Source organism: Phocoena sinus, chromosome 3, assembly GCF_008692025.1.
Source record: "Phocoena sinus isolate mPhoSin1 chromosome 3, mPhoSin1.pri, whole genome shotgun sequence".
Taxonomy (NCBI): Eukaryota; Metazoa; Chordata; class Mammalia; order Artiodactyla; family Phocoenidae; genus Phocoena; species Phocoena sinus.
The window spans coordinates 13498952-13524043 of NC_045765.1; the positions used below are offsets into that span (position 1 = coordinate 13498952).

At 50.5% G+C, this 25092-nt stretch overlaps 1 protein-coding gene across 7 annotated transcripts; it reads right to left on the bottom strand.

Annotated features, from left to right (window-relative positions):
• Positions 1-1886: 1886 nt before the first annotated feature.
• Positions 1887-23809, bottom strand: TPM4 (tropomyosin 4). Of its 7 annotated transcripts, none has more exons than XM_032628973.1 (9): positions 23544-23809; positions 18411-18536; positions 13977-14110; positions 11268-11385; positions 10630-10700; positions 9406-9481; positions 7564-7626; positions 7405-7474; positions 1892-3310 (listed from the first exon to the last, which is right to left on the bottom strand). In XM_032628973.1, exons 1-9 carry the CDS (start codon positions 23655-23657, stop codon positions 3228-3230), a joined length of 855 nt encoding a protein of 284 aa, XP_032484864.1. In that variant the 5' UTR covers positions 23658-23809; the 3' UTR covers positions 1892-3227. The 7 variants fall into 7 exon arrangements, with proteins under 7 accessions (XP_032484861.1, XP_032484865.1, XP_032484864.1 ...); XM_032628977.1 differs by lacking the exon at positions 1892-3310 and adding an exon at positions 6307-6389 and having other exon boundaries at positions 23544-23709; XM_032628970.1 differs by having other exon boundaries at positions 1887-7474; positions 23544-23710.
• Positions 23810-25092: the final 1283 nt, after the last annotated feature.

Genomic DNA, 25092 nt, shown 5'->3' on the forward strand with positions numbered 1-25092 from the left:
ACCTTGCTTTTCTATTTTTTTTTAAAATTAATTAATTTTATTTTCGGCTGTACTGGGTCTTTGTTGCTGCACGGGCTTTCTCTAGTTGCAGCGAGCAGGGGCTACTCTTCCTTGAGGTGCATGGGCTTCTCACTGCGGTGGCTTCTCTTGTTGTGGAGCACGGGCTCTAGGCACGCGGGCTTCAGTAGTTGTGGCTCGTGGGCTCTAGAGCGCAGACTCAGTAGTTGTGGCACGTGGGCTCAGTAGTTGTGGCACATGGGCTTAGTTGCTCTGTGGCATGTGAGATCTTCCCAGACCAGGGATCGGACCCATGTCCCCTGCCTTGGCAGGCAGATTCTTAAGCACTGCACCACCAGGGAAGTCCCTTGCTCTTCTATTTCTTCCTTTTTTTTTTTTTTTTTTTTGCGGTACGCGGGCCTCTCACTGTTGTGGTCTCTCCCGTTGCGGAGCACAGTCTCCGGAAGCGCAGGCTCAGCGGTCATGGCTCACGGGCCCAGCGGCTCCGCGGCATGTGGAATCTTCCCAGACCAGGGCACGAACCCGTGTCCCCTGCATCAGCAGGCGGACTCTCAACCACTGCGCCACTAGGGAAGCCCTCTTCTATTTCTTTTGCTCGTCAGATCATCACATCTCTCCACTGCTCTCCCTGATCATTCTCTAATCCAGATTCAACCCTGCAGTGAGCTTAGTCTAAAACATTTATCCAATATCCATCCATGGTCTATTGGCAGGATAAATTCCTCACAGTTTGGTCCTAACCTCACCTTTTGTCCCACCCACACTTCATGGGATTGGGAACTCCCCAAGAGCTGAGACATGTCAGTTTAACAAACATTAAATACTTATAATAGGTGCTGAGGCACCAGGATGACTAAAGCAGTATACTGAGATTAGATTACAGCCCAAGGGGGTGAGGAGGAGGGAGAGGAGGAACTTCAATCTAGCAGTGGTAGGGCACTTAGAGGAGGGCATTATACTTTATTCATCGACATTCCCTGCCTCTACCACCTAAACAAGCTCACAGTGTCAGCTAAATGTTGAATTAAAATGAAGGAAATGTTTTTAACTGTACTTGGTAACAAAAAAAAAATTGTTTGCATACTGCATTCATGTCTTAAAGGCTTTCATTTCTTTTGGATTCCCTAACCCCCTTCCCCAAGATCAGATCTTAAGGCAAACCTCAAAGCAATTCAGGTAGTGAAACTGCAGTCACCTTTGACACTTTCTTCTTTAAGTTCCTGCCATCCAGTAAGCCAAGTCTAAAGATTACTTTCCTTCAGATCACTTCTTCCTTCTTAGTCCAGTCTGGCAAGCACTGTCCTGGATTAACTGAAATACCTTTCTAACTGATCTTCCTGCCTCTAGTCTACCCCACTCTAGTCCTTCCTGACAATGCATGCTAAGTGGATTTTCCTAATTTATTTCTTTTATTTATTGATTATTGATCAGTGGCTCTCCACTCCGGACCAACTTAAGTTCAGGCTCTCATCAGTGTGGACCCCGCCTACCTTCCAGCTTTCCTACTTCTTTCTTTTTTATATGTCACACAGAGAAATCCTTACCCAGCCAGGCCTTGTGCTTTCGTGACTCAAGTGATAGGGACCATCTTTCCTGCTCCTATCTTGTCTATTAAAATCTTCCTCATTCTTTTAGTCTGGCTCAGGCAGGATTGGGGATAACAAAGGACAGGAGCTCTGAGTTACTAAGGCAAAGAGCTCTCACCTGTAATATAGAGATCATAATCCTTATATCAGGTAGTCATGGTAGACAGCAAATAAATAACATTTGCTGAGTTCTTGGTACAGTTATCTTTCCTTTCTATCCCATTTACATTTGTCAAACCATAATGCTGTGTACGTCCCCACACACTCTAAAATTCACACAAATTGTAGTTTATGTAAAAATTTATTTGACCAAAATGTAGAAAAAGTGATACTATTACATATGATACAGTTGCAAGAATCTAAATGAAAAGTGTGGGTTTTATTCAGTTGCACAATTTGCTAGTGTATCTCCTGGGTAGTGTGACGCTTAATAAATAGGAGTGAGGGGCAGAGGATTTGGATAAGCTAGAAGCAGGGTGATTTTTAGTCAGAATTGTAAACTTGAGTTGGCTCCCACACTGCTGGGGAATGTGGAATGTTTCAGCTCTGAGATGTTAACTGAGAAAGCAGAAATCTAACAAAGACAAAATGTGCAGCCCTGTCTACAAAATACTCCATATCCAGTTTAATCAGGAGTTTCTTGGTCTTTGATTAACTTTGTCCTGAAGAAGGAATTAAAATTCCAGATAAGTAAATCTCCAATTTGCCAGTCCCTGGAGTATAGAGGAGATGAAGTTAGGCCAATTACTTTTTCATCTTTACTTTGCTGTCAGAGAGGGCCATTCTGCCCAATATTTGTTTATAGAAAAAGAGTCTTAATTATTGATGCTAGCAGTGTTTTTGATACGGCTTCTCTGAATAGGACTGAATTCTACAACATTCATTCCGGCTGAGTGGATGGCCTCATATCGGAGCAGATAAGCATGGGTCGTTATTGGAATAAAACATTAGCTCCTCAGAGAACAACTTTAGAGTGAAAGAAGCATAGAGAAGAGCATATCAATTATCTATTCCGAAAACATCTGGGTAATTATTATGACTCTTTTCCAGGCATTCTCATGCTGGCTGCTCAGAGGATGTTTGTTCTGCACGGTGGAGGGTGGAAAAGAGCCAGGATGATCAGGTTAACCTCTCTGGTTTATGACTTCCTCCCCCACCCCCCTTTTTTGCTCTGGATGGAAAATCCCCACCCATTTTAACGTGACGGTCCCTGGCCTCCTATAGTGTGACCGATGGTGAATATTCTCCAACCTTTTAAATTGACCCATGACTAGATATCAGAATCTGTGTTTCGAAAGTGTGAGGTTGTCTATTCTCCCAGGAACCAAATGCCCTCAGTCTTAAGAGAGTATGCTCAATATGAAATACCCTGCCTACCTTAGGAATAAATGCAATTTAAGGATAAAAATAGAGCTGAAAAAGCTGGTGCCATTTGAAAAAAGGAAGGAATAGATTTAACTGGTGCTCAAAGCTTCTCTGATACAAAATATTTGGTCATGTGTTCATAATTTGCTTGACATTTCCAGCAAAGCGAAGAGGCAATAACAAAAGAAACTTCTTACAAGAGAAGAGAAAGACACGGAGCTCTGGAGTTTCTTTTGGAACAAGACTCTTCTGTTTTGGTTATATACAGTTTAGTTCGTTTAGTGTCTGATCCAGTGTCTGATGTAAGCCCACATTCTCTTCTTTGGCCTGGGCAAGCTTTTCTGGTAAGAATTAAGAATGAGGGAAAAATAAATTAATAAGCATCTTTGTTAAAGGAAAAAAAAAAAAGGTTTCTAAACTCCACATTGCCAGAGTTAAAGAGCAGAGAAGGTACTCTACATTTTAATTATAGCAGAACACCGTGGACTAGTAGACACTAAATGCCAAGTTTGGGAGCCAGATAGGGTTGCAAAATAAAATACAGGTGCTCCGTTAAATTTGAATTTCAGATAAACAATGAATACATTTTTTAACACAAGTGTATCCCAAATGTTGCTTGAGATATACTTATGCTAAAAATTTATTCATTGCCTATCTGATATTCAAATTTAACTGGGTGTTCTATGTTTTAATATGATAAATCTGGCAATCCTAGAGTCAGAACACCTGGATTTAAGCCCCAGTTGGGCCAATGAAGTAAGCCATTTAACCTTTCTAGGTCTCAGTTTCCCCATCTATCAAATGGGGATAATAATACCATTGTGCGGCATGGGGGTTATTATGAGGAACAAATGAGAAATGCTTCAGAACTTATGAAATGCTACACAGATTTTAGTCTAAGATATGGATGACTTAATACATTTTCTCCCTAGTGCTGGTTAATTAATCCTTGAGCTTATGGTAGGGAAAGATAATCCTGTAACTCATCTTTCCTTTGGAGCTTCTGGGAATGGCTGTTTAAATTCCAGGCATAATTGTGTAATTGTTTCTAGGTGTCCATAGCACTGTAGTCAAACTGCAGGTAAATGCAACATGATTGAAATTTAAGACAGACTATAGGTACATTATTAAGTAATTGAGCTGATGAAACAAATAAAAAAAACCCAACAAAACCCAAAAATCTAAGATGCCATCTAGGGCTGTGCATGACAGAGCATGAGAGAGAACTGGTTTGCAATGAGTGATGGCTGATAAGGACTAGGCCAAGACTTATTAAAATACCAGAGGAAAGCAAAATGCCTCTTAAAGTGTGATATGATCAGCTTGGAAATTTTCAGAAAGAATAAAAATGACTGCAAAAGATGGCAGCCTTTCAACTAAAACTACTGAACCTTTCATTTGATGTGGCACTTTAAAAAATCTAATCTAGTGACTATGATCTGGGAGGATTCCCTCAGAGGACAGTTACTTGGGCCTGTCCAGTCTGGATTAACAGAAGTAACTGAGGGCCTACTATGTGTGAACCAATTTCTCCATTACCTCATTTAATCCTCAACAACTGAGCTATCACTTTTGTTTTTGCAAAAAAGCTAAGCAGCTTGTTCAGGGTTGCACAGCTAAAATGGTAGAGCTGGGATGTAAACCCAGGTTTCCCAACTCCAAATCTCGACCTCACTTCACACCTTGCCACTTGGATTCCCTGGCATCTACTTTATCATTAGGTCTGAGACTAACTTTCCCCTAAAGTGTTAATTGCCCTTGAGAATGTGACAGGCCCCCACGCTGTCAACAGGTAGAAGTAGATCTCCATAGCCCTAATCGCTAAATGAAGTTCCACCTAGGTGCTTAGTTATGCAGACTGACTGGATAGACAGGGCTGCAGTTATTTCCAAGGGTGGAGGCTACATATGGCTGGAAAAATCCCAGGAACAAATATGCAGAGAGAGAAAACAAAAAACACCTACCCCTACACAGTTTAATCTTTCCAGGGGCATATGTATAGCAATATGTGAGGGGAGTGGTTTATGCAGAAGTTCAGGGTGGACAGCAGTTAGGAACAGAGAAAGGTTGGAGGTGGAAGGGAATGGGTAGTTTAGGGAAGATGTATTTTGGAGGACTGAATATAAAGAATTGTGACAGAGGTTCCCACCTAAATAAAAAATTACTGGATGAGGAATAACAAGCTATAGTGACCAAAAATTAATGATCTCACTGGAGCTTTTCATGCCATTTTCAGGTTCAAGGGGCAGTCTGGAAGACGGCTTGGACATCAAAATGTCAGTGTTTCTGGGACAATTTAAGGCGGTGGCAGCGGTGGGGTGCAGGGGAGAGCCAGACAGACTATTTAAAATTTGGATTCTCTTGGGAAAACTGATGAGCTTTTGGTCACCATAGGTGTGAACTTTTAACACCCACACACAAATTTTATGAGCTGTCACTAAACCAAGGTTCCTGGCTCTAGTTAACTCAAGTATGAGGGGAGATAGATGTTAGCATCTCAGGCAACTTCGTTTGGAACTCAGGAAAGAATCACCTCACTTCCTTTGTTTGGCATTCCAGCAGCTTCCATTCCCTTGCCCTGTTAATGGGATGCCCTTTAATTCCTCGTATAGTTGTTTTCTAAGGGCAGGGTATAGAGGTGAGCTTCCTCCCAGGACTGGGAGCTGGAGATGTGTTCAGTGAACAATGAAGACATAGGGAACCCCAGGCACCACTCTCCGAGTATATCACAGAGAAAACATGAGAAAAGGAGGACTAAGGAGACCAAAATGCCATTGCCGCTATTTGAATCCACAGATGAAGCCCCATCCAAAGGTAGCCTCTTTTTAGCGATAAGCCTGCTGGTTTTTGCAAGTTCTGCTGACTCTATTAAGCTGCTCAGGAGGTTGGATGAGTCTCCATTCAACATAATTTCTATTTAAGGAAAAACTGCTATTGGCATGTAGATACAGTTAGCTAATACATTTGAGAGCTCAGGCCAAGTTGGCTTTTGTTTTTACATTGTCAGAAAAGAATCATGTGGGCATAATTTTCTTTTTGAAACGAGCTCTTCATTTGAACCACTCACTTTTGGTTGCAATCATGGTCAAGGGCCTCATAGCTACGGCTCAAAAGCGGCAAGTGGAGAAAATGAAAATGGGAGGGCATGAAGGTGAGGACTGCCTGACTTTATTTCTGTCACACAGTCACAGACACAGCAGAAGAAGGCTTGAAAGGTCAAACCAGGAGGCAGGAAACTGGAGCTTCTAGCTTCTAGAAGCCCACAGGAGTATAGGCACCACAGTATTGAAGCAGACTTCAGTATTGCTAGGACAGAGAGCAGCACCCCAGCCGCCTCTTAGAGAGAGGTCATGTCGTTGAGAGCATGGTCCAGCTCCTCGCTGATAGCTTTGTACTTGAGCTTCTGAGCATATAGCTCGTCTAGAGGGCGGAGGTCCCCAGGGAGAGAGTTCAGAAGAAGAGGTACAGGGTACAGAATGCGAGGGTCGGAATGGAGTGTCACACATGAGCAACGAGAGGAAGAAAAAAAAAGTGAGAAAACAAAGCATGAACTAGGAGAAAGTCGTGTCCTGTGTAACACAAAAGAGAAAACAAAAGATCTATGGAGTGATTTCTAAGTGGTGTGAAGTTCTGCAGGGGGTTAGCCATAATGAACCTTTAAAAAGAGTGGTGACTAGAAATGGCTAGAGCTTCTCCCCACCAATCTCCCACCCCAGGTTATTTCTGACTTTCAATGATGTCATCCAGTCCAAAGGCTGTACTTTGGAATAGGGCATTTTCCCTTATATGGAAACCTCACTTCCTAAATCAAACATTGGGACACATGGTCTGAGGAATGAGTTCTGTACCCTTTCTGGGTGGGACAGGCAGTTTGGGAGATTTCGTTTGAGCCCCAAGATTCTGGAAGTTCTGGGTTATTTCATGAAGAACATGGGACAGAATTTTTTTAAAGATGGAACTCTTCAAGAAATTCTGGGATATGTGGGCAGCAGACTCGCAGACTGGAGTCTTAATTCAGGTCTCCACGGTCTCTAAATTTCCATTTTCTCATACTGTGATAAGCTTTGCACTCTCTGGGAGAGAGCTTCTGTAAAAATGCAAGGCATTTAAAAAATGCAAGGCGTGTCAGAAATGAGCAAATTAAAGGAAATTCTAAAGACTTGAAAAGAATCAGCCATATTTGGGTCCCTTTACTCACATGTGGAGCTAATTAAGCAGAAATATTTTAGTTCTTGAAAAATGGCGACCCTAGTCTGAATTTGATTTGCACTGTTCCATTCCAGGGCTCCAGACTTCCACATGTGACATCACTCTGCACTTTGCTATCCTAAAGTGGACGAAGCCCAAATCAGCCTTTCCAGATTCCCCCCAACTGTCTGGGGATGTGCCGTGTAGAGGGAGGCAGAACAAACATAATTATATGGTAATTTCATACCTTCCAGGTCATCAATTGTCTTTTCCAGTTTTGCAACTGTTCTCTCTGCAAATTCGGCACGGGTCTCAGCCTAGGGCAGAAGAAAGGAGTCGTCACTATGAGTGCTTTAAGACCAGCCGCAGGAGAAACCTGGACTAGTTGGATGGAAATCACACGCACCTCTTTCAGTTTGTCAGACAGAAGTTTAATTTCTTCTTCATATTTATCCTCCTTTTCAGAATACTGTGGGAGAGACCAAAACACTGCTTTTAAAAAAGGGAAGGAATAAAAGCACAGAAGAATGCATGTTCCCTGTTCCTCGGAGAAAAGTGTGTGCTTGAAGCTATGAACCTGCCTAAGAAGTAGAGACAGGCACCTTCCCAGGCAGAAGAAATTTGTGCAAAACTCAGAGAATCTGGGAGAGACCCCTCTGGGATGGTATTGATCTCAAGACCTGAGCTGATAACTCAGGATACACATGTGATGAATATGGTGCCGATGACCGCATGGAAATAGGCTACTCAAGGCCCTCCACAGCAGCTGGCCTAACCTATGTTTCCAACCCCACTTCCCATCAGCTTCCCCAAGGTGCTGGCCACTTCCTAGCCTTATTCTGAGTGTTCTCTGGTCTCCAGCCCTTGACTACAACTGGGCCGCCCAGCATGGAATGTTCCATTCCTCATTACTATCTGTCAGAAGTTATGTTTGTCTTTCAGGGCTCGACTCAGATGAATAGTCGCGAACCTTCATTAACTGCCTGCTATGTTGCTAGATATCATCAATCCCGATTTACAGAAGAGTAAAGAGTAACAGACAGGTTAGCTAATTTGTCTAGGGTCACATGGCTACGAAGTGACCAAGCCGTGACTGGAACCTGACTCTGGAATTTGAGCTTCTGGCCAGCATCCCGCTCTACGGTCTTTTCTGACGTCACCTCCTCGTGACACCTTTCCCAATTTTGTGAAGTCCCTCTGTTGAAGCCCCACTGCACTTTGTTACTTTATCAACCCCTCTACTCAGCTAGACTTCAAGATCTTCAGGAACAGAAGCCGTACCATCACTGTAGCATCTCTCCCCGTGACCAGGGCAGCATCTGGCATACATATGTGGTCTGCATTTATTCACCACCTATCCTAGTATGAGATATACGCCAGGCACAACGCTAGGACTAATGACACAGCTCTAAACGAGACATAGTCCCTGTCCTTAAAACCTACAATCTAGCAAGGAAGGCATGCGATTATGATAAATGTGATCAACCATCATGATAGGAAAAGAAGTAGGTGGGGCTACACAGCTGAGAAACACCTAACCTAGGTGAGCAATCAGGGAGGGCCTCTCATGCAGGGGCCTAAAGGATGAATAGGGGGTTGCCAAGCAGAGAGCAAAGGGAAGGCCACCCCAGGCTGAGTGGACAGCAGGTTCAAGGTATTGAAGGTGACCAACATGGAATGTTTGTGAAACTGAAGTTCAATGCAACTGGAGGGGAGTAGGAGGAGGGAGAATGAGGAAGAGATGAGGATGCAGGGGTTGGCGGGGGGGTGGGAAGAAGGCCATGGAAGAGCGTGTACGTTGCTTCTAATGCTCTCTCCTGTAATGACTGCGCTGGGTACTGTTTCAGCTAATAAAGCCCAATTCCACCTCTGATTGCCGCTCGACCTTCTAGAAAGCATTTCTGGAGGAACCCAGGGATTCAGTTGAGAGTGAGGCTCTGTAGGTTCTGTATCTATATGATGATGCTCAGATCTACCTAAGAGGAGCCTGGCCAGGTCCCAATCTCATTCCATCTCCACCTTCCCGGAGGTAGAGATAAAAGATGGTGCTAAGACCCCATCTTAAAAGGGGGAAATATAGCCACTGGACACCTCTTTCTATAGGGGAAAAACCTGGCTGCTGGGCACCAAAGCTGCTGTTAGCAAATACAGGTCAGATCCCTGATACCCTAGCACGCTCCTGCGTACGTTGGGGGAAGAAAAGAAGAAAGTCCAGCACATCACCCTCCAGCTCAAGCCAACAACCAACCTTTTCAGATGCAGCCTCTAGCGACTTCAGGTTGTTAGTGACATTCTTGAGTTCTTCTTCCAGGTCACCACATTTTCTGCCCAAAGACAAGGGATTTTTGTGTCTTATCTTACATCAGGCAATTCCCCTAAAAGAAGTTTTCAAAAGGAGGAATCGCACTTCCAGGGGCCCCCAGAAGGAATGCGGGGGGAAAAATGTTAATGGCTTTTTCTGAGACACAGCGCTGTGTGTTTATCAAAACCCTATCATGCCAGGCAAAGGCGCGGCAGGCCGAGGAGTATTTGGAAGGTTTGTAAAGCACTCCTGGGCTCCTGCCAAGTCTGAGGCAACAGGGACTTGTGAAATCTATGACTGATGTGGTTGACTCCGGAAGGTGTTTAAGAATGAGATGGAGGCTGGGAGCAATCGGAGTTTACACCGGACACTCCAGGAAGCAAGGTTGGAGCGGATTTTCGAAACCAGATCTCTCTCAGCACAGCAGGAATGCTCCGGGGAGCTGGATTCCTCACCCAAGTCCGAGGGGGGAGGCATTTTGGTTTTCTGGTGGGGAGCTTGTGGGGATTCCGGTCAACCTTCTCACCTTTCCCTCCAGGAATGTGTCCCAATCCAACAATGACATCAAGAACAAGGCATTTAAACACTGACATGGCACCCTGCCCTCAGTGTTCCCTTAAGAAGGCACAGGGCTTCCCTGGTGGCGCAGTGGTTGGGAGTCCACCTGCCAATGCAGGGGACACGGGTTCGTGCCCCGGTCCGGGAGGATCCCACATGCCGCGGAGCGGCTGGGCCCGTGAGCCATGGCCGCTGAGCCTGTGCGTCCGGAGCCTGTGCTCCGCAACAGGAGAGGCCACAGCAGTGAGAGGCCCGCGTACCACAAAAAAAAAAAAAAAAAAAAGAAGGCACAGCCTCCTGAGTGATCCTCTCTGGGAAAACGGACTTCTGGGCTTCTCTGCTCTCCCTGTCTCACTCATCTTTCCCAATACCTTTGTGGGAACAGTCAACACGTGGGCAGCACTGCCCAGGGCAGTAAGAACAAACAGTTGCCCATCATTCTTTGTCAGCCATGGAGGCAAAGAGGAGGCACTGAGCAATGGGTCTCAGATGCCCGTCCACTTGACCAGAGGCCCTGGTCGGTATCCATTCCCAACACAACCAACTCCCTCCCAGCTCCACCCCCGCCCCGGAGCTGAGCTGGGCGCCACTCAGCCTTGCTCTGCCACTCACAGTTCAGACACCTCGGCACGCTCCTCTGCTCTCTCCAGCTCGCCCTCCAGGATGACCAACTTACGAGCTACCTGCAGAGACAGGAAGGATCGACCAAGACTGACCCCTGAGAGCCACGTCTAGTTCAATGCCCTCCCCCGTTCAGACAGCAAGGCCACGCCCAGACCATCTGCAACGTGGGGCTTTCTCCTGCTTCTCCGACTCAGACAGTCCCGGAGAAAATCTATGTTCTCTCCCTCAGGCCCCGGGAAGTAAAGGAAGAGATGGGACCATGAGGGCAGGCAGAAGGAGCAACTGAGCTTTCATGGCCTGAAGACCCACGACTGGGGACCACAATTCCCCATTTTAGCCTAACACCAAGCTGCAGGACAAAAAAGGGATCTGATCACTTGGTTTCCCCATTAAGTCTAAGTCCCCACTTGTCTGAGTGTCACAGAATTTCCCAGGACTTTTGGCGTCGTGGAAGATACGGTTTCCTAGCCAAGTGGCTGTCTTAGGAAAACAGATGTGGACACAGAAGGACAGCTGAGCTGACCAAGAACTTCCTTTAGGCAGCCCCAGGGTTCTCCCTATCACAGATCCATTTCCTCCCCACTTCCTGCTGCTGCCATCTACCAGCCCCACTCACCCCAACTCACCTCCTCGTATTTGCGGTCAGCCTCCTCAGCAATGTGCTTGGCCTCTTTGAGCTGCATCTCCTGAATCTCCATCTTCTCCTCATCTTTCATTGCCCGGTTTTCTATCACCTTCATTCCTCTGCAAGGAGCAAACCTCGTCATTACTTCCATACATTACCGCCTCATCACACACCTCCATGCATCTGCTCATCTAAACACATCTCTGACATCTACCAAGAACCGTACTCCGAACAGGAAATTGTAGAGCTGCTCACATTCATTTCATCTTTGCCAAATGCCAGGCACTAAGTGCCTCAAACTTCACAACCCCCACCCCCAGGGTAGGTACATTATCCCCATTTCACGGAGGAAGAAACTGAGGCATAGAGAGACTCAGTTAAGCAAATAACTTGCTTAAGGTTACACAGCCAGTAAGTGGCAGAGCTGGGATTCAAACTGGTGATGTGGCTCCAGAGTCCATGCTCCCATCCTATAGAGTCTCTCACTAACTAGTAACAAGGGGGACTTGTACGCCAGCAGTTACCACGATGTGATCGGAGGTCTGGGCCCAGCTTGGCTGTTGGAATGATGAATTCTGCTGCAGTGAAGTGGTGTGTGTGTGTGTGTGTGTGTGTGTGTGTGTGTGTGTGTGAGACGAGGCACTTCCCAGAAGAGAGTCCACAAATGAACAAGGAGGGGAAAGGTATTCTTCAGTGAGACAGAGCTGTACAAGAAAGCCCCAGAGGAATGAAAGAATATGGCAGGGAGGTCAGGGTGGCTGGACCATAGGCTGCTTGAATGACACACTAAGTGTTTTATGCCAAGGGGACATGGAACCACAGGAGGGTTTCAAAAGCAGGAGTGAGTGGAAACCAGAATGATGGATGGACTGCAGTGGGAAGACCAGGTAAGAGGCAGGTACCCACAAAGTGATGGGTGAAGAAGGCCTGAACTGAAGTGGATACTGAACTGAAGTCCACTTTGGAAGGGACAGCGTCCTGGGGATGGCTGGAAGTCTCCTACAACTTTTGACCATGAGATGGAGCACACTCTAGCCTGCACTGCTTGGGGTGGACAAGGTAAGACCAGATACTTCCAAAGAAGAGGCCAGTGCTGGATAATGTATCGATGTGTGTTGTGCCTGCCCACAGCAGAGGACCATATACTTCTTTTCTTTATTTTTGAATTTTTGAATCATTTAATTTTTTTATACAGCAGGTTCTTATTGGTTATCCATTTAATACATATTAGTGTACATGTGTCAATCCCAATCTCCCAATTCATCACACCACCCCAACCCCCACCATATACTTCTAATAAATACTTTCATTCGGACTATCACTACCATTCTCAGCTGACTATCAAAACACTCTCCATGCCTGTACCAGTCCTCAAGATCATCAAGTTTGGAAAACCCTCTGCAGTAGTGGAGAGATCAAAGTGACTTGTCCAAGGCCACATAGTAAATGGCAGTGGCTTTTTGGAAGAACTTAAATCTAGATTCTCCATCTCCCAAGTATAAGATTCTTTCTACCTAAACAGCAGTGTCTAACAGGGGTGCCATCAAAGGCCTCTGGTAAGGTGATACGGGCTTTCCCAGGCTCTCTTGGTTTGCCTTGGGGAGGTCACAGAAGTGAGACAATCTGGTCAGGCTGGTCTGACTGTGAACAACGGTAGCAGCTAATCTAGGCCCCAGGCACAGCCATGAGCAACTTGTGACTGGATCCTTCACACTTCCTTGTGACTGCCCTGAGCTGCCACCCTCTCCCTCTATTAAGTGGCTGAAGCAGAGATCTGTGCTTGCACTGGGATCTGTGCCCTGGGTAGGACTATTCCACTGCACGGGAAGAAATTTCCCACTTGGGCAACTTGAAAAGTCAATCTCCAAGATTCCCCGGTTGGTTCTGCTTCTCCAGTGTATGGTCACAACGGCACAATCGGGAATGAACCCTTGGGAGGAGTATATACCAGGAAACCATGGTGGATGGGTCCGGTGAGAATTCTGTTGTGAAGATGTGGCAGATACACGAGGACCAATGGGCCAGCCCACACCATGACCACACAAGGAACCCATTTACCACCACACAGAGACAGCTGCTTCTGTGAATTACACAATCTGCCCTCAGTCCTCCAGAGCCTGCGCCAAGGCGTGCCAGAGAACTTGCCCACTCTGGAGGACACAGTACCCTTCTGGAGGCAGCGTAGCTCTGTCAGTGGCAAATATATTAATGGGACTGGTTTGTGCATGTCCCTGACACACAGCTGTCCAGTAGCCCAAAGCCTGAAGCACTGCCAACGAACATCTATGTAGATGGCCCATTCCAAATTTTCATCCCCCGCCTTCTCACATCACCCTGGAAACTGATGTCTTGAGAACACTGATGACGAGATGCACAGCGACTTTCAGGGAGAACGTGAGAAGCAGCGTTCTGCAAACTGATTGCCAATGACAGTTGCAGTTGCAATCTTATATGTGTCCATTTTTTGCCTTCTTCTGCCTGTTGTTAGTTTTCCTTTGGAACCACCACATCAAATGCCCCTACAAACAGCATGATGGTTTACAAGGCGTTGCACCTACGTACAAACCATACGCATTTGTACGTATGTGCACACGTGCAGGTCTGTGTGATCTCACTTACTCTCACCCCAGCTCTGGCAGGTCCGCTCTACAACACGATCCCCGTTTCCCAGAAGCAAAGGCTAATGCCACTGGGTTCAAAGCGTCCTTACCTCTCGCTCTCATCTGCAGCCTTTTCTGCCTCCTCCAGCTTCTGCAGGGCTGTGGCCAGTCGTTCCTGAGCCCTGTCCAACTCCTCCTCAACGAGCTGGATGCGTCGATTGAGAGCTGCCACATCACCTTCAGCCTAGGGAGGTCAGAGGTGCAGCCAGGTTAAGAAGGAAACGGGTCAGCTAGCAGCAGGAGCCCTCCACTCACACAGTGCCCTTTCCCCCAGCTAACCCGCTTCCCCTGCCAAAGCCCACCCGGGAATCCAGGTGATCAGGAATTCACACTGTGTCTCATCTGGAGAACGTGAATTTTCCATATGATCTTTTCCCCAAATGTCAGCAGACATCCACCACAATAGGACAGTCTGTCAAGTCAATACAGGAGAGAGAGGTAAGAAAGCTGTATGTTCCAAGAGGACGGTGCTGGCCTCTCCATGGTATTTCTAGAGAGCAAGGCCACCAGTGACCGGCTCACCCTGTCACGTAAGGTCTGCTCCCAACCACCTGAATGGCAAGACAAATGCAAGAATCTGGATGCCTCAGTTACATGTTGGCCATACAGTTGGGAGGGAGGCTGGGGGCGGCCCAGCTGGAACGCTGTCCTTAACCAAGCCTGGCTGAGAAATGTTGGGACAAAAAGATACAAGAAAGGAAAGGAAAGAAAACTTGGTTACAGGCGTGGGAGAGAAGTCAGAATGTTGTTAGTGGCTTTTCAAGGTGTTTTCACCTACAAAGAAGGTAATATGGTGGCGTGCATAAAAGCAAGAACTCCAGGATCACAGTGTGCTGGGTCAGAATCCCCGCTCTGCCAGTTTATAGCCATGTGGCATTGGGCAGGTCGTTTCACGGCTTGCTCTGAGCCTCCCTATCCCAGGGCCTGCTTGCTTCATGCCTCTGTGGGGACTGTAAAGGAAGGGTAGGGCATTGCACCTGGCATGTGGGAAGTCCCACAAAGTGCAGTCCTTACTGCCATGGTTTCACCTCATTTAATCCTCACGTATCTCACCCATTTTACAGCTGGGGAAATTGAGAGATCCAGTGAGGTGAAGTAGATCGGTTCAGTGTCACAGAGCTGGTAGGGAACGGCTTCTTGAGCCCCAGCCCAGGATTCTTCCCTCGCCGAACCTGTGCTCTGAGTCCTGCAGGGGCTTTGAGGCCACACACTTAGGAATATTGAGAATTGGTAAAATGGAGCTCAACCGACAGGAGAAATATAAAGCTACCCTGACTTCTTCATAACAAGACAAATAAAGAATCTCCGAATTGGGGAAGGCTGTAAAAATCAGTGGCGTAATAGAATAAGGCCAGCGTTGCTGAAAAGCGCAGAGTCAGGAAACTTTTCTTAGCTCCGGAGTCCTAGCAGCAGGGGGAGCAGAAGCTCCCACAGGTGTTTTTGATCGCAACTTCCTCTGAAACATCAGTTTGGGGAATCCATTTAAACCACTGATGAACTATTTTAAGAAATGTCACCCACTCATTCCAATGAGTGGGTGCTTTTTATTCTTTTTAAATCATATGAATCTTAACTCCTTCAGCAACTGGGGCAGGAATTGACTTCCCCCCAACCCCATGTTTTTTAGTACACTCACAAAATTGTGCAACCAACACCATTATCTAATTCCAAACGTTTTGTCACCCCGAAAAGAAACCTCATACCCATTAGTAGTCAAGGAACTGACGTTTTAGATCATACAGAGGTGCTTGATTCACGAGTAGTCTTTAAAAAAAAAACAAAAAAAACACTGCCTCTTTACGTGGGGGATTCTGAATCCTGACAACCAAGCTTTGGGCACATTTTCAACTATCTGGAATCGAGACAGTTCTGAGATACATTCATATATGTACATACATACATACATATATATTTTTGAAAAACTGCTAGTCACTGCTAGTCATTTTCGGTTCCACCCCTTCCTGCAATCAAAGTTTCTACATGCTACAAAGGATTTCCCTTATAAGGTAAAAGAGGCTTGCTAGATACATGTGGCAAAGGAACAGGAAGATGTCGGTTAATCACACAAAAATCTAAACGAAACCAGCTGTTGGGAGGCAGACCCAGAAGTCTGCCACACGCCGGCTCTTGGCTTTCTCTACAAGAGACTGAAAAAGTGCCCCCCCCTTCCCCCCGGGCTCAATTCCTTTTGCCCAGGAACCTTCTTAAGGCTTTTCCCCTTTCCTGATCAAGAGAAGCATGCCTTGAAAAGTGAACTTTTTAAGAAGTTCGAAACTTTCCAAAAACATCTCTCCTCCCATATTGGACTGTCCCACTCCTAAGTCTTGGCTCACAGCTGAGGGCCATTTTTAAGCAGAAGTAATTGTCCTCCAGAGATGACTTGGGATGAGATCAGAGGGAGGGTTATGCCGGTTACGTGTGCGAAAGAGGCCAAACTGGCTACTGTTGGAGGCTTACACCAGGTTTCTGAGGCCTCTTCACGCCAGAGCAGCCCTTACAGGATTAAATGCTTTGACTCTGGCCAGCGGAGAAACAGTCTGGGGGGCTCTTCCCCAGACCTGTCAGTACACATGGTAGTTCCATCTGGTTGGGCACTTTTTCCACTTTTGGGGTGCCCACCCTGAGTCCCAGCACTCCAGCTTTCAGGGACCCTGGGCTTCCACCCTCTCCCCCAACTTTCTTTCCTCTGAGTCTTTGCACAGTCTCTTGTCCCGGAAAACTCTTATTTATTCTATAAGACTGTTCAACCTCCATTTTGAAGCCTACCCCACTGGTTCTCTACTTCTGTCATGCTCCCATAACAGTACGCAGACACACCCCGCCCACAATGTTAATCAGCCTTATTTGTCTGACTCCCCTTGCCCCTCCCCCCACTAGGCTGTGAGCTCCTCTAGGGGTAGAACGAGGGGAGAAAAAAGTCCAGTAATAGAGCTCGTACTATATGCCAGTTGCCATGTAGGGAGGTTTTACTCCTGAGACCCTCCCAACTATCCTTGGGGTCAGCATTATTGTCATCCCTACTTTGTAGATGGAGACACGCTCCTAGCAGTTAAGTACACCAATACAGATCTCTCTCCAGCCCCAGTGGCGGCCACCACCTGTCCCGTCCCAAGGGGCAATCAGGGGACGGAGAGAGGGCGGTGAGGCCCCCTCCTCATTCAGCCCCATTATCTGCCTCAAGCCCCGCAACTTGCAGCGGCCGCACACAAAACGATCTTGGGTCGGGGGCCCCATGCTAACATTCCAAGGGTCTTCTAGAGGAAGGCGGGTTCCGCGGCCCGCGTTCCCACAGGGACCAGCTTGGGAGGGAAAGGCCCGCGGCTCGGGACTGAACTTCCGCCCCCAGTCTGGAGCAGACACGTCGCCGCCGCGCCCCTGGGAACAGCTGGGAAAGTTCGGCAGGAACCGGGAAGCCTCGGAAGAGGCGAGAAAGTGCGACGCCCCCAGCTCCACTCCCGGTTTCGGCCTGTCCAACCCTAGACAATGGAAGCTCGACGTTTTCACTCTCACTTCCCGCTCCTAGGTGGAGTAGCAGCTCCCCTCCCTCCCCCGCCCGGACCCCGGCGCCAGCGGCGAGTCGGAAGGCAGCAGGGTGCCCCCTACCCCCTCTCCCTACTCCAGGATCGCGTACACCCCCCCGCTCCGCCCCATCCCCCCATTTCCCGCTCGGCCGGCCCCGCCCGACCCGGATGCGGCGCCCCCTCCCCCGTCCCAGGCTAGGGAAGGAGGATGGCGATGGAGGAACGGGTCTCAGCAGAGGGTCCCAGGTTGCGGGTCCGCGATCGGGAGCGCCGGGGCCCGAGGGTGCAAAGGTGGGATAATGGGGGCGATGATGGGGGGCGACAGCGGCGGGCGCGCAGGGAGCGCGGGAAGCGGGCGGCGCCGGGATAAGGGAAGAAAGGAGGGCGCGCCGGGGCCGGAGGTGCAGGAGCCGACGCGCAGGCTCTCACTTTCTCTCGCCGCTCGCGCTCGCCGTCCAGCTCCCGCTGCAGGCCCTGCGCGCGGTCCTCCGCCTCATCCGCCTGCTGCTGCAGGGCCTGGATCTTGCGTTTCACCGCCTCCAGGGAGTTGAGGCCAGCCATGGCGCGGAGGCGCACGCAGCGGGCGGCGGGCAGCGGCGGGCGCTCGTCTCGGCTCGGCTCCGGCGAGAGCTGCAGCAGCCGCGCCCCAGCCCCAGAGCCTTTGCCTGCGCCAGGGCCGCCCCCGCCTCTCCCCGCCCCCGGCCCGGCCGCTGTCGGGGCGATGAGGTCACCCGGCCGGGCAGCCGACGTCAGCACCGCTGGGGGAGGGCCTGACGTCGGCACCGCTGGCCGCAGCTGCTGGAAAGTGCCCTCTTTCGGGACTTATTTGGAGAAAGCGCCGGGAGGCACCGCCTTCTCCTCTTCCTCTTCCTCCTCCTCCTCTTCCTCCAGCGCTTCCCGCCCGCCCGGCCCCGGGGCTCCTGTCCGGCCCTGCCGCGGTCGCCCCCATTACTGGGCACGTACGTCGGAGGCTTTCTTCTCCGTCAGCTCCAGCTTCTCCTGCGCGTCCTTCAGGTCCTCGGAGTATTTGTCCAGCTCATCCTCCGTCCCCTTCAGCTTCTTCTGGAGGTGCGTCAGCTCCTCCTCTACCTGGGGACAGATAGGGGGACGCATCAGCCTGGGGGCCACGTCCCCGCGGCGCAGGGGCGTCCCCCGCATTCATAGGAGTCCAGGTTTCCTCATCTGTAAAACAGGGATAACAATGTTACACACCACTCAATAAACGCACCACTCGTACCTGTTAATATGACTTTCACATCCTTTCCTTATCCTGGGACCAGCTGTGCTTATCTTTTTTTTGGAGTCCCCCAATACTCTTGCAGAATGGATCACAGCTTTTGGGAAACAAGTCCCGACAGGTTTCCTACAAACACGCGTTCAATTTTGCAGCCTCCTCAGGGGAGTCTCATACTCTGGGCCTGGACCATCCCTCTACCCTCAGCCTTCCCAACACTGGAAGCAGAGGATCTTCCTAAGTATGTTTACCCTCCCTCTGTCTAGAACCTGCCATGGTTCCCTATTGCCCAAGAGAGTGGTTCTCACAAAATACCCTGAAGGGTTGACAGGCTCAATCCCCGCCCCCGCCCCCCCACTCCTGGACTTTGAGGGCTTACTAGAAGAGAGCTACTCCTTAAAGATCACTTTCCTGGAAGGCTCAGGTTAAATCTTTTAAATTCTTGCAATCTGGCTTGTGTTCGTTTTAATAAAAGTGTCCCCTGCATTCCCCACATTTTCAGTCCTCTTTTGTTTATCCCAAGAGTCTTGCCAGCCTCCTGGCACCCCCAGTTTGAGAAGGTCAGGTCTGTGGGATACAAACCACAGACCCCTTCACCTCTCCATCACCCCCCACCACACCAGTCAAGGGTCAGCTCAGAAAGCTTTCTCAGCACCCTCCCTCCCTCCCTCTGTGCGCCTCCCTCCCCTGCAGTAACTCTAGGCTGGGGTGGTCAGTCCAGATCAGGCTTTGATCTGACTTTATGTCTCAGGTGGTTTGACCCCTGGTCCTGTTCATGCTCCCAAGGTGGGCAGGCAGCCCCCATGGGCCCTGCATCCTCCTCCTCCTTCCTCCTCACAGCAGGAAGCCCAGAGAGGTGGAGTGCCTTTCCATGGATCACAAAGAACAGGATCTGAACCCACATCTGAACAGGCCCTCATAACAGACCTGCTTTTCTGCATCCCTCCCTAACTTGCTCATGTTCACTCCTGAGACAATGTGCAAAATGTGCCAGGTTCTCTGTGTGCGTGTGTGTGTGTGTGCGCGTGCATGCGTGCGTGTGTGCAAATTCTTAAAAGGGCTGCTATCCCAACCTCCCACCCAGCCTCCCATTTCCAGGGCTACTGAGTGTCCTACCGCTGAGCTGGGGAATGGAAACGAGGGTGGGGGATCAGAGGAGGAGGAGGGTGGCTGCAGCTGTGGCCTAAGACAGGGTCCACCGACCCTGACTTGACCTCTAGGCAAGGAGCCCGGAAGCCTGACTCCAAATCCCAGCTGTATGACCCCGTCCCCTTTTCTGGCCTCAGTTTCCTCATCTGCAAAATGGAAGCCTTGACGTGGTGGTCTCTGAGCGCCCTGGCAGCTGCTTTTGAACTTCCACTTTCACTGAGAAAATGAGCCAGTTTCCTTAAAGACAGGTCAGCCCGACCCAGCATCCACCTGACTTCCTTCCAGATCTGTGTGGTAGAGCATTTCCTAGGTGCCAACTGTGTGCCAGGCACAATGCTCTTTTAACATGAAAAAGTGAGGGCAGGTTCTGCAGCATCGGGCTCATTTGGGTGTCAAGATTGTTTTTGACAACTTTTTCTGGCAATGTTTGGACAACAAGGAGTGGGGACTGTGATAAGGGAGGCAGAGTCCTATGAAGCAGTTAGAATGTGCCAGACACATTACAAATACCGTCCCACTGAAGCCTCATGTCACAGAAGGGTAAACTGAGTCCCTAAACAAGAAAGGGACCTGCCCAACGCCATACGGATAGGGCACTGGAACCCTTGTCAGACTGATTCCAAAAATGGTAGGCTATACTGTGCCCACTGCCCATCACGCCCTCCTCCCACTGACCGTCCACACCCAGCCCCCTCCCCTGGGTGGCCTGCACTGCTGCCCTGGGCCCTCAGTCCCTGTCCCACCCTCTCGCCCAACCCTGACCCCTGAGGCAGGGGGTGTCCCTCTGTGTTTGGTTCTGTCTCCCCCAGCCTGGGGCTCCTTGCGAGACAGGCCTGGGGCTGAGGTCAGTCTGGACTCCAGCATCACCCAGTATGGGACTGGGCCTGATGTTCGCCACAGAACCCCGGGGGAAGTTTGCAGAATGAATCAATGACACAACTGCAAACCCCTCAGTGGTTGGAGCTGGGTCTGAAAAATAAATAAAGTGGACACAGATCGGGTTCCTTTCCCTCTGTCCGAATTCCACACACAAAGTGTGTACGGGTGCGTGGTGCCTTGCCGGCGGGGGGCTGAGCCTTGCACTGACTCTGCAAGGTCTCCCTCAAGTTGCTTCCTTCTTGGGGCCTCAGTTTCCCTGCCTGTAAATTTTTGGCCAGGAGGGTCACGGGCTGCGTACCATAGTCCCGGCAAATGGGGCCCTTGGGCAGGGCTGAGGCAGGATGTGGGGTCAAAGGCCAGTTGGGGCGGATGTCACTGCCCTGGGAGGGGAGCGGGCAGGATGTGGGCAGGCTGGGCCTCCTGATCCCATGCCCATACTGGAGAGAGAGGGCTTGGAATTGGGACTTTGCTGCAGGTTCCCTGAGGGTCAGGCTGGCCTAAGACCCATGCTCTCTGGCCTCCTGAAGCACAAGGCAGTCCAGATAAATTGAGTCTTTCACCACCTCCCGCCTTTGCCCCAGGCAGAACTGGCCATCTGCACTTTGGGATTCAGGCTTCTGCTTTGGACCTCTGGAATCTTGGGTGCCCTGCCATCAGAAGGCATTGTTTGCCCCCATTTCTCAGATGAGAGCACTGAGGGCTCAGAGAGGGGCAGCGATGTGCCCTGAGTTACAGAGCTAGAAGATGATCTGGCCTGGATTTGAGCGCAAGTCCACCCCAGTGGGCAGCTTTGTGGAAAAAAAGAGAACAGAATGAAAATCCAGCTGGAGACCAGAGAACCTGTCCCTGCCTCCTTGGCCGTGCAGCTGGCTGGAGGCTTTGAGGAGCCTTCCCTTTTGGACTTGTGTGCGCCTTGGTAGAGTGTGCTTTATCACTCACTCACACCTTAGTGAAAATTAGAGCCCTAGAATTGCTTTTTTTTCTGAATTCCTAGCTAAGCCCCTCTTGGTAAGGGCTAAATGATGGATGGAAGCCGGCAGCTCAGGGCCAGCCCAGGATGGGTGTTTGTGTTTGCCAGGGAGGGAGGAGGAGAGTTTGTGGCTGGGAGAACTGGGGTGGGGCTGTCCTGTGCGGGTGTGTCACAGGTGCCTAGGGCAGCCCCGGGACACTGGGGGGTGGGGAGGCCCAAAGGGGAGGTAGGGCAGGGCGGGAAAGAATCCTGAGTTTATTGAGCGCTTCCACTGTGCCGGGTCCCAGGCCAAGGGCTCCCCCTGCCTAGTCACCCCTCGTCCTCCCATGGTGGTGAGGGAGGCACCACTTTCACTTCCCCATTTCACACATGTAGCCACCGAGGCACAGAGAGGTGAAGGTGTTTGCTCCAGGGTGCTCAGTGACTAAGCTATGAGCAAGGCCAGCCTGAGTTCAGAGCCTGCACTTTTACCTGCTGAGCTGGCCTGACGCCTGGGATGGGCAGGGCTGGGCACTTGGTGGCACCGTCCTAAGCGCCTCCTGGGGCTGATTCGAGACCCTGATGCTCCTGAGGGCTTGGCAGTTGGCCCCAAGGGTGCAGATGAGCCGTGTGGGGCAGGACACTGTGGGAGGGCTCAGGACCCCCTTCCCTCCTCTCACTGGCGGCTCTGGCCACCCAGACACAGACAGCTGACTTCTGCTCTGTCCCAAGCCACGGCCTTGGGACTGCCCAGCCCAGGACACTTCCATTAGCTCTCTGATGTGTCCCGGCTGCCTGGGCCTCCTGGGAACCTTGTCCCCAAAGCTCTGGGTCTGGGGCCTCTGTCTTCCACAGGTATCCCCGCCTTCCCCTGCCAGGCTCACAGCAAGGGCTCCCCAGATACACAGAGACACATTGAGATTCTCAGGTTCACCCTCAAATCTCTACCCACCCTGGCCCCCAGCCCTTCACTCAGCTGCCCCTGCAGTCGGTCACAGCCGGCCCCACCGTGCACCCACACTTGGCCACTGTCACGCACGGTCACACCTGAGTGTGCTCTGACACGGGCACCGGGTCACCCGCACTGGCACAGATACCCCAACAGGCACACACATACCCTGACACACACGCATGCACGCCAGCCCAAACACACAGTCACCTTCACACACACACACACACACACACACACACACACACTCACCCTGACACCCACACATTCCATTAATGTCATGTCAACTTTTGTGCAAGCACACACACAGCTAGCCTCTCCCCCATACACCCAAACCCCTGCTGATACCGCCATCAACACACGCAGACTCACAAACATAGCCATACTCTTCCACACCCACTTTCCAACAATTGCACGCGCAGGCTTCCCTCTGCACACACATTCTTAGTCACCTTCACCCCTCCAGAGAGCTGAAACACACACGCGACACATGTGAACACACAAATGCTCACACACACACAAATACCTTTCACACACACAGCATCCCCAAACCACCCCCTCTAGGATACCCCCCAACACTGATGCCTTCACCCCAACACACATCCGCACACCCTCACATTTGCACACACACAACCAGCCCACACAAACACCCCTCTCTTTCTCACACGCTTTCTTAGTCTCTCTCTCTCTCTCATTCGCTTTGCTCCCACTGGCTTTGTTGGGAGTGGGTCCAGTTGGCCCCCTCTCTCCCAGCCCAGGGACCCCTCCAGGGAAGACGAAGCATCACTCTTTCTCAGCCGGAGCATCACCCCCTGTGTCTCCCCCAACCTCCGAGTACCAAGATTTCCCAGACCCCCACCGTCGGCCCCAGAAGCCCGCCAGCTCAGAGAGGGTGCTGGGCTGCCCGGCGCAGCCCAGCAGAGGCACGTCCGTCACCTGCTTGCACTTCTCCTCAGCAGCTTTCTTGTCCGACTCCGCCTGCTCGGCCCGGTCGATGGCATTCTCCTTGTCCAGCTTCAGCAACTGCATCTTCTTCTTGATGGCCTCCATGGCTGGGCAGGCGGGGGGCGAAGGCGCAGGAAGGGCTGCGGGATCGAGTGAGCGGCGAGGGCGGTGGGGAGGCCCTTATAGGCTCCCCAGGGTGCGCCGCCCTGCTTCGGGGCGAGGCCGGCTGGGCCAGCCACCACTCGCTTGCTTGTTCAGGAGGACTTGGCCAGCTCACCGGCCTCCCCACAGCCCTCGCCTTATTTGGGTCTAGGATTTTCTCAAAGGAAAAAAAAAAGGCCCGACCCGTTTCCGTTTTTAACCTGGTGACACAGCTCCCTGCCGGCTGGTCTGTTTCCCCACCTGTGCTTCCGTGGGCTAAAGAGGGTTTGTGGGTGGGTACAGAGTAGGGGTGTGGTGGGGTGACGGGGCTCCTGTCCTCCCTTCTTCTCCCCTCTGGGTCCCTCCAGGTATTGGGGGGTCAGGACCCCATCCCATCTGCTACCACCCCTGGGGGACTCCCTGGATTACTCCCACCTGTCTGACCAGTGTCTGTCTCATCATCTCCCTCTGTCTCTCTTTCAGTGACTGTCTCTGTCTCTCTCCATCTCTTTTGTCTCTGTGTCTCTCTCCATCTCTTTTTTGTTTCTGCGTCTCTCTCCATCTCTCTGTCTCTTTGTGTCTGTCTCCATTTCCCTCTCTGTCTCCCCGTCTCTTATGGTCTTTTTCTCTCAGACTTTTTCTGTATCCTTTTCTCTGTATCTCTCCCTCTCTCTCTATCTCCTCCTCTATGTCTCTATCTCTCTCTGTCATCTCACCTGCCCCTGTGGATCCGGCCCACAGGGGCGAGATGGACCCGGGCTGTCTTTCTTTCGGAAACTCTGGGAGGCCAAGGCGGGCGCAGACCAGACCCTTGATGCCTTCCTTAGATCTTGCCCCCTCCCTCTCCCACTCCGAATCTGGCTACGGCTCCCCAGCACCGGCAGGAACAGGAGGCGGCTTAGCTTCTCACTCAAGACTCCTGTTCACCCCCACCCCCAGCTCTCCCCACACTCAGCTCAGCTCCTTCCACTGCTTCCCAGGCAGGGCTGCCATTTCCCCTCCTCCAGGCCTTTGCATGTTCGGTCCCCTCTGCCTGTTTTGCCTTCCCTCCAGCAACTGGAGCAGGGACTCACTGCCTTCAGAAAGATGTATTCAAAAAAAAAAAAATAGGGCTTCCCTGGTGGTGCAGTGGTTGGGAGTCCGCCTGCCGATGCAGGGGACGCGGGTTCATGCCCCTGTCTGGGAGGATCCCACGTGCCGCGGAGCGGCTGGACCCGTGAGCCATGGCCTCTGGGCCTGCGCGTCCGGAGCCTGTGCTCCGCAATGAGAGAGGTCCGTGTACCGCAAAAAAAAAAAAAAAAAAGAAAGATGTATTCACTCACTTGAGAAACACAGAATACCTCTCACGTGCTGAGTCCCAGAAGCACAGGCTTGGAATGTGGGAGCCATTACTATTATT

Excerpts from the sequence above, each read along its gene's own strand:
- TPM4 (XM_032628970.1), bottom strand. The coding sequence starts at position 23,657 with ATGGAGGCCATCAAGAAGAAGATGCAGTTGCTGAAGCTGGACAAGGAG. Across the intron at positions 18,537-23,543 it reads CTGAGGAGAAGTGCAAGCAG|GTAGAGGAGGAGCTGACGCA; the intron begins GTGACGGACGTG and ends ATCTGTCCCCAG. Across the intron at positions 14,111-18,410 it reads CGGAGAAGAAAGCCTCCGAC|GCTGAAGGTGATGTGGCAGC; the intron begins GTACGTGCCCAG and ends TGACCTCCCTAG.